At 33.2% G+C, this 13,958-nt stretch overlaps 1 protein-coding gene across 3 annotated transcripts; it reads right to left on the bottom strand.

Moving 5' to 3' along the window:
- Positions 1–3,919: 3,919 nt before the first annotated feature.
- LOC108486302 (protein NARROW LEAF 1) lies at positions 3,920–13,606 on the bottom strand. Of its 3 annotated transcripts, none has more exons than XM_017790279.2 (7): positions 12,918–13,606; positions 12,220–12,284; positions 11,522–12,028; positions 11,028–11,171; positions 9,444–9,684; positions 5,220–5,720; positions 3,920–4,769 (listed from the first exon to the last, which is right to left on the bottom strand). In XM_017790279.2, the coding sequence occupies exons 3-7, from the start codon at positions 12,014–12,016 to the stop codon at positions 4,354–4,356; spliced, it is 1,797 nt and encodes a 598-aa protein (XP_017645768.1). In that variant the 5' UTR covers positions 12,017–12,028; positions 12,220–12,284; positions 12,918–13,606; the 3' UTR covers positions 3,920–4,353. The 3 variants fall into 3 exon arrangements, with proteins under 3 accessions (XP_017645768.1, XP_017645767.1, XP_017645769.1); XM_017790278.2 differs by having other exon boundaries at positions 12,224–12,284; positions 12,918–13,605; XM_017790280.2 differs by lacking the exon at positions 12,220–12,284 and having other exon boundaries at positions 12,918–13,602.
- Between the last annotated feature and the right edge of the window lie 352 nt (positions 13,607–13,958).

Raw genomic sequence — 13,958 nt, 5'->3', positions numbered from 1 at the left:
TTAATTCCAATGCCCTAAGTTTAGCCCTCCTACATTTGGTTAATAAGACCAAGCAACAAAAATCTCTTTTGACATCTTGCTGTAATGATTTCAAAAAATAATCAGAATCGGCAATGAATTTTTCTTTATACTGTTCACCTATCCAAGCTGAGGTTACATTCCTATTTTTATAGACTTTAGAACAAGTATGGTTAGGGTTTGAACTCCTAATTTGCCAAATCTAGTCAATAGGGTCATTAAGGTTTAGCCTAGAAGCCCATATGAACCAAGAACATTTTTCATTGCAGACTGCCTTTAACCTTCTTAAATCATTTTTGGGAAACTTAATAAAATAACTATTCAACTTACCATACTGCTTGGCAGCTTCTTTTAGACTGTGTTTAGACTTAAATAACATTCCAACCTTAAGTCTAGGATTACTCATGTCATTCTCTAGGTTGAACTCAGGCCAATTTTGGCCATCTGAGTCAAATCCATGTGCACTATCTAACCTCCTAGAATCATCACTTTCACACAGTTCATCTACTTCTATACCATCCATGTTTAAACCATCTAAAGAAACTCTTTCAGATGCATCACTGTCACTACCAGACACTTCACTACCAGTTACATCACTACCAGACACGTTTTCTTCATTCTCATTGAAATTGTCATCAATTAAACCTGCCAAGCAAAGTACTCATCAATAAAGGCAGACAACATAGGCAAACACTTTAACCATTTTTGTCAGACAATAACCAATACAAAATACCCAATAATTTAATACAAACACTTCTGTCATGCACATGGCAGACAACAACCAATACAAATATTAATTTAATCAAACACAACCATTTTTCTCATGCACATGGCAGACAATAATAGGCAATAAGCAGTACAATAAAGAAGGTAAATAACAATAAGAGCTTGGATACAAACAATGACAGATATACACAATAAACATCAATTCAATAATGTATAATTTAATGGCAGATACAAACAATGGCAGATATACACAATAAACATCAGTTTAATAATGTATAATTTAATGGCAGATACAAACAATGGCAGATATACACAATAAACATCAATTTGATAATGACATTCATACAATGGCAGATACAAACAATGGCAGATATACACAATAAAGATCAATTTGATAATGACATTCATACAATGGCATATATATACAATAAAGATCAGTTTAATAATGGCATTCATATAATAATAGATACAAACAATGGCAGATATACACAATAAAGATCAGTTTGATAATGGCATTCATACAATGGCAGATACAACCAATAAACATCAAAATCAAAATCGAAATAACCCTAAACAATGGCAGACACAATACAGTACACATTATATGTCATAAACTTTAAAAACCAAACCCTAATCTGTCATGCACATTAATAACAAATAAAATTGAAATCAAAATAACCCTAAATCAAAATCTAAATCGAAATCAAAATCAAATTCTAATCCTAAATTAAGATCGAAATCGAAATTGAAATCAAAATCTAAATCTAAATCAGAATCAGTGAGTTTCAAAATTGTAATCAAAATCGAAATAGAAATCAAAATCGAAATTAAATTTGAAACTGAAATATCCCTAATTAACCCTAAATCGAAATAACAGCATTGAAATCCAAAAAATTTAAAACTAAATGCAAGAACTTACCCGTTAAAGTGGATGTAACAACACTGGTAGCTTCCCTTCTATTGCCTATTGTCTCTGACAATCAAAAACTTCTAGTTCGTCTTCTTTTCTCCCTATACAAAATAAACCACCCTAAACCCTAAAACTTATACCCTGTTAATCGATTATTGAACCGATGTCTAACCCTAAACCCTTCTTAATCGATTCCTAATTCAGTTTAAAGCCTAAAAAACCTCAAATCACGATTAAAATTTCCCAAATCGATTTTCCTTTCCCCCTCAAATTCCTTTAAAGCTAATCTGTTTCTAACCCTAAAACATTAACCCATTAACCCTTCAATTTTTTCCTTAAACTCGTTCCAAACCCATCAGCCGTCGCCAACGTGGCAAGTTAACTTGCCACATCAGCGGTTAACTTGCCACGTCAACAATCCTGTTAATACCCTAACGGTAACTGTTAGTTAGTGACTGTTTTGTCACTTTTTTATAACGTTAGTGACCGTTTTGTTACTTTTTGAAAGTTAAGTGACTGAAATGAAACTTAGAAGACTGTTTTGTCATTTACCCCAAAGTTTGGTGTCTGTTGGTGTAATTTACCCTTCTTTTTATTATAGTAACATGCATATATAATAAAAATAAGAATTATCTCATCTAATGGTCATCAATCAATGCATGAAAATGTTGGTGGATTTTAATGGCATGGATTAATCCACTCCACTAACCCATTTTATTTATGGTTTATTTGCTCTCAAGTCCTTGGTGTAATTATACTATGAGAACTTAATTCCTCAAATCAATTTTTCTTAATTATGTTGACTTGGAACTTAGTCTTGTACTATACTTAATTTATCTAATTAATTAGTAATTCTAATTCCTAATTTTGTAATCATCACATAAATTCCTCAATTAAAAATTTCAAGGTTAGCTCAACTCAATGAGTTTAATCTTGAAATCGCATTTTTTTTACACTTATGAACATCAGGTTGTTACACATTGAATATGTTTAAATATAAAATTAATCGTCAAACAATCACTTTTCCCATTTAGGTATCTTTTTTTTTTAAAAAATGGTCATAAGTGGTACATAAACTATCAATTTTGTGTCATTTTACCCCAAATCACAAAACCAACCAATAAAAACATGACACATGTTATATTTTTATTGGATGTTGTACACTTTCGTGGATAAAATGAAATGAACCCGAAGGCCCGCTCGAAACGTAGGAGGGTTTGGAAAAATATATAGGCCCAAAAAATGGGCTTGGACAAAAAATAAGGCCCGTTTAAAAAACTGTCCAAGACTCGAGTAAGGCATTTTTGGTCCGACCTGGCCCAAATTCACTAAGGACAAAAAAATCTATTTTTTTAAATATTATTTTCTTATTGTTTTCTCCCTATTTTGCTATCATTTTACTATTATGTTGCTTCTATTTTGTTGTTATTGTTTGGATATTGTATAAAACTTATTTTATTGTTAATTTTGTTATTATTTTAAAGACATTTATTAATTTAGTTATTATTTTAGAGGTATTTACTTGTTAAGTTACATCTATCTTAGTGTTATTTAAGTATACATATTTTTTAAAATTTATTTTCAATTTGTTGGAAAATATTTATTTTGATTTTAGTATTTTTGATGTATTATATATTTTTAAAATTAAAAAATAATATAAAAATTAATATAGAAGAGTCAGTCGGTCGGTCAGCCGGGTTTTAACATTTTTATCTGGATCGGGATTGGATAAAATTTTAGGCCTATTTTTTAGGTTGCCTAACAAACGGGTCTAAATTTTTAGTTGAACCCAACCGGCCCATGCACACCTCTACTTAGGTATCCCTTTATCCCTTTTGACAAAAAAAAATTAGTTAGTTAAAGTGATAAAAACCACCGACTAAATAATGTAATAATTTTTTAAAAGTGATTAAGTACAATAAGTATAAATATAAATACACAACAGAAAGAAGGACAAATACATTCACTAAAGCCAACAAACTGAATTAAAACTCACACATGACAACCGTATAAGGTAAGACTCAGATACCCACACAAAATTTATGGATAGTGTAATAAGAAAATCTTTTCCATAATGATAGACTACGTGCTAAGCAGGATAAACCTTGTTTGAAGCTTATTTTAAGGATAAAGTAGTACTAATAGAAAATTTAAAAGAATGGCTTAAAAGGTTGAAATTTGGTTCATTGGAATAACGTAATGATACATCCATTGCATCTGAAGAAACCGAAAAACGTGAAAACATTTTCATGTATGAGTATCAGATTCTTTTGTGCAAAAGAAAATCTAACTTAACATCAAATCTATGAATTTGGACTCAATCAGCCGGTTTAAGAAATACATATTTAAGCAGCAATACAGAATCAATAAGTTAAAACTACAAATCTTATGAATTATAAGCAAAATTTTTCAAAAGAAGAAACAAATAAATACCTATACCCAACCGAACAGAATCCTATTCTTTTAATTACTAGCAACCATATCCATGCTTCTACTTCTTAGCAGCAGTTCATAATTCCCACTCGGGGAGTACTTTAACCAAAAGATTTGATGAGGAAATGATAATAACTTCCCCCGGCCCTGCTAAAAGAGGTGAACCCCTTCCACACTTCACAGTTATGTTCCTGTCAGCGGTCTGGCCTGATTGTTTTCGACAAGATGATATCTCCAGCCAATTTCCCTAGATTGGCGAAACTCTCTCACTTCGATTCTTTCACGATACACAACGAATCCAAATATTTTCTTCTCTTTGGTTCCGGCTCACCTAACTGAAGTGAAACATAAATTTCATTTTCTGACCCCTTTCTTAATGCTGAAAGACTTTTAGACTCCGGGTTCTCCCCTTGGTAATTATCATGAACTGAAGACTTCCCATTGAAACTTGGAATAAATTGGTGTTCTACATTAACTGCTGCTTCATCCCTACACTTGGTACCCATGATTGGTAGTACGAGTCCTTGCTGAGGCTCACCTTCAACTTGCTGGATATTTAAATTAATCGGCTCAAAGTTCTCACCAAGTTTATCTCCGGATGGAACTCGGACCAGGGGAGAAGACTCCCCAACTGTAGAATCAATCCCTGCTGCAGAAGCACTTCTTTGATCTTGTACAGCAGCTATGTCAATAAGGAAATAATAAAGTCAAAGCCAATGTAAAGAGACCTGATGCAAAAAAAATTAACCATAAAGGTGACATTGGCCTTTATTCACTTTCTTCCTTTCTCTACAGAACTTAGTTTAGCTATGATACTTTGCCTAAAATACTGCATTTTGTGTGACTTTCAAGTCTAAATAAATAATCAATGATTGAAAAATTAGAAGAAATAAGCCACATCAATACTAAAAACTGGAATCTAACCTTTTGCAATAAATTACCACTTGACCAGTGTCATCTATTAATGCATCATGATTCAGTCTATTTATAATTTCATCTTTTTTGGTCCAAATTACAGTTTGCATATCTAATGCCATTTAGCCAAATAAATCCTTCATACGCACCAAGAAGAAAGAATCAACCTAAGCTAAAAATTGGATAAAGAATGACTGGTAGTCTTGGGAATACATACCTTGAAGCCCTTCATTGTTTGTGATGAGATCAAGTTCGAGGAGGTCTAGAAGACGCCCAAGATCAACCCCACTAGTCCAATTTTCAGGGGGTCGACCAACTTTGAGTTTCAACCGACCCCTATTAGCAGTCCCACCCCAAATAATCCCAACAGGCTGTGGCTTTTCCTCATTCTGCCCCTTTAGAAGTATGAGGCTTCCACTGTCACCTTCAAGGTCAAAAGTCTGCTCATTCTCACCGACAACAAGAAAATCAGTAAAGAAACAGATCCCTTTCTCATCATTGTACTCTAAAGCATATGCCACTATTGTCCCATTGGTCAAGCCAGAGCTTCTTCCCACTTTGACAACTTGCCTTCCAATGAGACTGCTAATCGGAGACTGCAAGTCTATGATGTGAACATTACCAATCTGACCTATTCCTTTTACAGTTGTAGTTACATTGTTCATATTGAGATCATCAGCAAAAGGAATAAAAGCCCCATCTGCTCGAACAAACGTTTCTGCAAGAGGACCAAACCGTCATAGACATGCAAGGAAGTCAAGAAGCAACAAGAATTACATTAGCACATATGTAAAGTTAAACATTGTATGTATCAGGACTTTGAAGCCTTCTAAATCTTCATTCAAATTCAAACAGTAGACCATAGCATTTGTTAGGTTTTGATTACGATTCTGATTTGATTCTGATTGCAGAGACTTGATTCTGATTTTTATTTCTTAGAATTTCCTTATTAGTCTAAATAAAACTTTGCTAACAAATTAAGATATTTCGCAGATTTTTGACAGCACAAAGTATTTTGGATGAAAGCATAATTACCAAGGTAGTAATTACGCTTGTTTGTAATTACAAATAATTGTAATTTCTTGACGTTTTTATAGATAGAAGGTAAATACATCGTAATCCCCTAAGTCATGTTTGGTAGTGTAAATTGTAATTACACAGATACATAATTTATATATTTTTAAAATGATTAATTATCAGAAAAATTATCAGCGCGTTAAAAAGAGTCTAAATGAATAATAAAATTAAAATCAATTCATCAAATGTAATATATTAGTCTAAGAAAGTAGTTGATAATATGATTACTAAAAACAATAACAAGAAAAATAAACCTCATATGCAATTTTATCTAATTGCTCTAGCATTTCATAATTGTTGAGTTATTCCCTCTTAACATTTTAACACATACTTTTTGCCATCATCTATTGGTCCTTAACCAAGTTTTTTAGCATCTAAATTTGAATCTATATCATTAAGATTACCAAGTTCTACTTCCTCCATGTACTCTTCAAAGTATAGGTAAGTTCAATTCCACGTAGGAATGAATTTATGAAGTATGCAACATGCTAGTATAATTTAACATTGTTTTTTTATGCTAAATTGAGGTGATAATGTTAATATGAGAAATTTTTTTTTTTAAACAACAAATGTCCTCTCTCAACCACATTTTGAAATTTTGAATAACTCAAATTAAAAAGTTCATGAGTCATCTCTGGTACTTGTGTTTGGCTCTATTCTCTCAAATGGTATTGTAACCCACAATATGGTGCAAAAAAACTTTTTATATTTGCGTAACTAGAATTTACCACATAATATTTGAGTTTACATTGCAAGCAATTTGTTGGTTTTATTATAAAACTTACATAAACTTAATTTGGAAAAAGATTTATGCTAGTTATAACCCTTTTATAGTACGTAAATTAAATTACAATTAATATAAAATTTAGAATAATAATCTTTGTAACAAAAATTATAAAAGTCCGATAACTTTTCATAGCACTTCCTATAAATACTATAAGGCAAAAATTATAACATTTTTTAAAATAAGTATATTATTTTTATAATACATAACATGGACACGTAAATAAATTATATTCATACATTTTGTCATAACTTTTTTAAATAAATATATCATAAAACTTTTCATAACACGTATATTATTTTTATAATATACTTTTTTCCATAACTTTAGAAATTTTTAGAATTTAAATATTATAGTTTTTGTTACAATTTTATAAGATATATAAATTATTTTTTATAATATAATTTTTAGGATTTATAATATAACTTTAGAAATTTTTACCAAAATCATCCCCAACACTTAAACATATTTATGTTTATAATATAATTTTAAAACTTGTATAAAAATATTTTTAAAGTTAAATCACTTATAAGTGTTTGTAAAGCCATAGGGCAAATTGATTTGAGTGTAATTGCCTGTATAATTACTCCAATTCTCACTCTTCCCCTAAAAACAGAAAGTTTGATTGGGGTGCTCCAATTACACCAAATTCAATAGGACCCACCAATTACAATAGTTATCCAAACATGTCATCTCTGCGTAATTATAAGCAATTACACCCAAATCCAATTAATAGGTGGCTTCCCAAACACTACTAGAATAAGAAATTAGGGTTTTGCATCATATTACTAAATTGTAAACATCTATATAAGAGGTAAATTATTTAGGAATAAAATAAGTTGAAAGTTTCATTAAATTAAGAGGGAACTCCATTAGAATTCCATAACCATAGGCAAAAATAGGAATCGAAATGAGGGCAAAGACCCTTTATTCGAATCCAATTCTTGTGCTTATTGTTTGATGACTCGATCTCGGACTCAAGACCATAGCAATTTGGCCTCAAAGCTACACACCATAAAAGAGATTGATGAGAAAATTTGAAGCCAACTACACAAGGCTCTTAGTACAAAGCGTGATTGATTGCAATAGAGGCACGGGTTGATGCAAAAATAGAACAAATTGAGACTCTACTCCGCGAGTTTTCACATGGGAAATAAACAACTTATGACAAAGGCATTCCAAACCACATACTTTAGTGTTCGCTTAAGCAGTAGAAGCAACAGTGGATAGACAACAATCCACAAAGGCAGTGTAGGTGGGGGAACAGTGCTCAAATACACCAAATTGGATTTTCCCACATACAATGAATCAGATGACCCCCTTGTTTAGCTCCATGGATGTGAGAAATTGTTTGCCAACCAAAATACTACCCCTCATGATAAGGTTGGGTTGGCTGCCTTCCACATGTTAGGGGAGGCACAATTGTGGTTTTATCAGCTAGAAGATGAAGAACTGAATATGACATAGGAGATTTTCAAGGAATATTGTTCACTTCACTTTGAGTCACTCGTGAAAGGCAACCTGTTACGAAAACCTATAATTTTGAAGCAAATAGATTTGGTTGAGGAATACCAAGGGCGATTATTAGCAGCTTTTGGGGCACACATCATCTGTGCAAACCAATCAACGAGTGGACTTGTTCATTACAGACCTAATCAAACCCATCAGACTTGATGTGGAATTACATCACCCACCCAATTTGGTTCAAGCGAAAATATAGCAAAACTATTTGAAAGAAAAATTGCTAATAGGATTGAACCCGCATGAGAATCCTAGTTTTGTTTAGAGTCCCAAATTTACAAAAAGAGCAACTAAGATGATTCCAGACAAAAAACTCAGGTTACACCCGCATCTAGCAATGCCTCATCTACCATTTTAACAAACAGAGAGATGGTTGAACGATGCCCAAAGGGCCTTTGTTACAATTGTGATGAACTGTATGTGCCAGGCCATCAATGCAAAAAGCTTTTCTAGTTTGAAATAAAGGACGGTGAACCAATAGACACAGAAAGAGATACAAGGGAACCGTGACTTCAAGCTTAAGGACAAGTTTTTTCTCCAAGGGAGAAATGTTATGAATTAGATTCGGATTGTGATTTGATTATGACTTTGTTGGGATTTGATTCTGATCTTTATTTCCTAGAATTTCCTTACTAATTTAAATAAAACTTTACTAATAAATTAGGATATTTTGCTATTATATTTTCTTTCTTGTTAGAATAAGAAATGTTATAAATTAGGGTTTTGCATCTTATTCCTAAATTGTAAACCACTATATAAGAGGTAAATTATTTATGAACAAAATAAGTTGAAAGTTTCAGTAAAGTGAAGGTAAGCAACTCCCTTAGAGTCCACAACAATAGGCAAAATAGGAACCAAAATAAGGGAAAAGACCCCTTATTCGAATTTGATTATTGTGCTACTCATCCGGTAACTCGATCCCAAACTCAGGACCACAGTAGCATCCTGGTCTGAATTTTAATCAATTTCTCTCTTTTCTGCTTAAATTTCTAATGCAATGATCAATGAACTTCCTAGCAGAAGATCTGAAGGCAGACAATTAAATTGGAAGTTAGTTACCTGGATTTATACCAGCAAAGATTCCATACCAAAGGTCATCTGTGATAAATGAGGTTGCCCTCTCTACAGCACCAAGGTACACTCCAGGCCCAAGGCTGGGCGGTAAAGGATGAAACATCTTCTGACTTGGATAGTCCAAGTCAACTGCGACATGCCGATTTGTGAGGAAACCTACCTGCCGATTTCCAGTTCGGCTCTTCACTATAGCACCTAGTGTTCCATATGTCTCTTGGCTGGCAACCTACATGTACAAAGAGTAACTGAATTTTTTAAATGGTAAAAACCGGAACAAGTAAAGAGTTATATCCATTTCTTGGAATGTTCAGGGCTGCAAGTTACTCAAAGAGGAAGTCTTTTTACCATCACTGTTACAAGAAATGTCTCAAGTCTTAACAGCCTCCTAGAAGGATTAGGAAGGGAATTTGAAATTAAGCTATACACATGATTTTAGAGAAAAAGACACCAAACAATTCTAGAATGAAGAACTCAAGCCTGATATTACCAAAGCTGAAATGCCTGCACATCTATGATTGATTATAAAAGCATAAAAGCTTCCATACTTCAGTAATACTTGCAATATCAAACTGCTCATTGTATAATCAAATTTCTAGCAAAACATTGTAAAAGATAACTGACAGTTAATCTTTCACATGTGTCATGTTTATTATCCTTCAAATTAATTATCAAAAACAGGAATCTCTATCACTGTATAATTAATACCCAAATGATGGTGCAGGTGAAATGATGACACAATTATGGCTAAATGATGCTCAGAGAAAGATACATGGATTTCTTTTTCAGCCCAGGGAGGAATAATGCAGGACAGAAGGTAAGTGAAAAAAAGAGGAAACCTATTCTACCATGCAATTTTTCATAGTACAGATTGTTCACACTGTTGTAAAAAAAGGACTTCTATCTCTTTTTCGTTATTATTTATTATGAAAAGTTGACAAGGATTTCATTTTCAAAAAGTTGGCCAGCCTACTTCAATGAAATTAGATTAGGATAATATTTTTGCAGAGTGCCATCTTCTAATTATTAATTGGAACTTAGCGTGCAGAATCCAAAGTCCCATAGATATCTCAGGAGTTACATTATTTACACCAGAAAGATGTTTTTCTTTTCTTTCCCTGAAAATTAAAAGTTGAAGTGTTTGATAGAATCAAAGAATGCTTACCATTTTATTGTGCAACCAACTGCTTGAGTAGACAATCCAATAACGGTAAAAGAGAATACTACAAGGTAAGTGTTCAACATTTATGGCAAAACAGATTCAGCATTAATATATAAACATGAGAGGAAAACATGTTATGCAGCATCAGCAGGACATTCTAAGATTTTGTCCCAGAAAGGGGGAAAGGGCAGTAGAAAACCAAATTCCCCCTCTGCAATAAGATATAATTAATACCAAATAATGCCAGCAAGCAGAATGTCAACAGATCATTCATACCATAACTAAACATTGTAAACCACATAATCCTAATATCAAGAGATGAAGATTTTAAGATACAACAAATCTTACATATTTCATGTCCGTGCATGCCCATCAAACACCACTTTTATACACTAAATAAGTACAATTACCTGTGAACCAGAACCAATGATTGGATCACTCCCCCTCATCCCATCCGCAAGCTCAGTATATAATTGTTCTTTAGGAGTTGCTGCAGGTGCACCAAAATACGAGAATTCCACAACATCCACATCACACCACACGCCTCCAGGCCCCTGACCAATATTTAAATAAACATTGTAACTTTCCAAACAAGATCAGTCAATTCATGAAAGGTTAGTCATACATTCGAAAATTCCTTGCTTAGAGCCAATATACTTGTTTAGAAACTTCCAAAACTATGAACAACTTGTAACATTTTTTAGCCAAATCTGAAATGAATTTGAAGACCTCTCAAGGACAATCTAGCATCAGATTAGCAGCTATGGATGATACAAAAACCATAAAAATTTTGATGTAGCTTTAGAACAAGAACAGCCTTCCCTGAACCTACCTCCCATTGAAATTATATTAAAGAAACATAGCAGTTGAGTAAATGCAATTAAGCTAGAAGCATTGAACTTACCTCAAGAGCAGTAGGTAAACATTGAAACTGGCTAAGCCATTGCCTATGAACTTTTCGAGCAACAAAGACAAGAATAGCTGGTATATCCGTCAAAACACCCCGCCGAATACGGAACCCAATTGCTGTGCCAAGACTAAACCTACGCAGTTTTTTACTATGAAATGCTCTAATGGTCATCAACTCAAGTAAAGTGGTTGCTTGCTGTCCTGATGGCAACCGTCCAAGAGTTTCTGGCAACACTCCTTTCTGTAGGTTTCTGAAGTAGTTTGCTCTATCTTCTGCGGCATCAATTAATCGACTTGAAGTAGGCCATGAGAAGTAAGCGGCATTGCTCTCGGAATGCTGAGCACCAGAAGCAAAGGGCTGAAGAGGTGAAGGACTTGATGAAGGCAGACTATGATGATTGCAGAAATTCCTTTCCAAATCTAAGGCAGATTCCTCTGATTCTGTTGATCCAGAGTGATGAAACCTTAAATCCAATCTGGTCCTCTCCATCTTTCAGCTCTCCTAAATAATAATAATTCAATTCAACTCAAAACTCGCTGAATATTTTAGCACATAAAGCAAACCAGAGTACAGACATGATCATGAACATGTACAATACTTATTCTTGATTACATTCAATACTAATTTAGAATGCCAAAAGAAGGTGATGTTGATATCATTAAAATAGATAAACAAGTATAAGTGAATCATACTAACTCTGTTAAGTCCATAAAGGCCGATTAAGTACGGGTGTAGATAAATGGGCAAACCACACTAACTGCAATAGGAAAAGATCAAATCAAAAGAAGAAAGAAACGAGCAGTGAATTCTAACCTCTGACATGGTGACAACACTAACAAAAACAAATTTATAAAATGTCAATCCTAGGCAACAAATTATTAAATATTGACAGAACAGGTAGCTATCTTCAAATACACCAACAATGCAATAAAAAGAAACAAAAACAGGACAAGGTTATGTTTAATGTCCAATGGCCATAAAGGAAAGAAAAATTCTTCCAAGGGTATTTTAAAAAGTGAAAGCCAATCAGATAGAACAATGGTATATAATCCTCCCCAAGCTGGAAGAGGAAAGTAAGAGTGAAAGAAAATTAGACTAATAGGGTGATAGCTTAAATAGCTGTAGAGAGAGAACATAACACCCAATTTAAATACCCTTTTTATTGGAGGATGTCGAAAATTTTAACCTTTGGAATATGGGTATTTTAATGGACTAATCCAAATCCAGAAAGCTAAAAAGAACCAATTCAATATATTAAACCCCAGAAATAAATAAATAAAGAGCTCAAAAGAATAGAAAAAAAAATATTTGGACTAAACTTTAGAAGCAAACCCAAATAAAAATATGACCTTTTATGAGAATCCTGAGCATATATTAAGCTTAAACTCACCAGTAAACAATGGGGGAGCTGACATGGAGGACTCAAAGTCAAGCCCTTCTGAGATTTTCATGCCCTAGGGATTCTTGCGCATAACCGGTGTTAAACACAATAAGGAAAGAACATCAAAACGCTCACTCGGTGGTATTCTATTAGTATCTCTTTTATGAGAAAAAGGCTCTGAATTTGGGAAGACTGGAGCTTTTCTAAGCAAAAAAACAAAAGGCTCTACATGAGAGAGAGAGAGTGAGAGAAAACAAAAGCCATAGTATAAATTCTGATGGCCTGATACTGCTATATTTTATTACAAAAGCACTTCACTAGATCTTACAAATATGTTTTTAATATAAAATTATTATAAATATTAAATGGGATTTTAGTTAAAATGTTAAAGTTTAAATATTTAAAATTATATTTTTTAAAATATTTTAAATTATAGAATTGTATATTTAAATCTAGTAGTTTTTTATGCTTTATGGGTTCATATTCTTAGATCAAAGTACGGAATGAAAGAGAGGGTGTTGGATAGTATGGCGAGAGGGAGGTGCTCTTTTTTTTTGGAGGGTTATTGCTAAGGTGTGGCCTTTACTTTGTGAGAACTTGGTGTGGTATGTGGTGGACAGCAGCTCTATTTGGTCATGGAAAGATTATTGGATTCCGCACTTAGGGCTATTGATTAAACAAATACCTTCTCATGGATGTTTTGTGTCTAATTGTCAGCTTAATGAAATGGTAACAAAAGAAGGTACCTGGAAGCTTGATATATTTTGTGTTTGACTGTCAAAAGATTGTGTTAGAAGACTTGTGAGCATTCCCCCTCCACACACTAGTCAAGTCGAATTAGATCATTTGGCAAAACACTCCAACAAGGTCTTTCTCTATTAAATGTGTGTATTGATCTCTTCAGGAGAGTTCGTGGCATTCTAAAGAGAGGCAATGGAAAGTCCCTTGGAGGAAGGAGTCAGATCAGATCACTTGGCTACACACTCCAATGAGTTCGGCTATTTATTTGGCTAATCTTTAAACAATGGCTCCTTCCTACTGAGGAAAGAG

Source organism: Gossypium arboreum, chromosome 6 (assembly GCF_025698485.1).
Source record: "Gossypium arboreum isolate Shixiya-1 chromosome 6, ASM2569848v2, whole genome shotgun sequence".
Taxonomy (NCBI): Eukaryota; Viridiplantae; Streptophyta; class Magnoliopsida; order Malvales; family Malvaceae; genus Gossypium; species Gossypium arboreum.
Note: the sequence above shows the minus strand (reverse complement) of the source record. Positions and strands in the feature narration are given on the sequence as shown.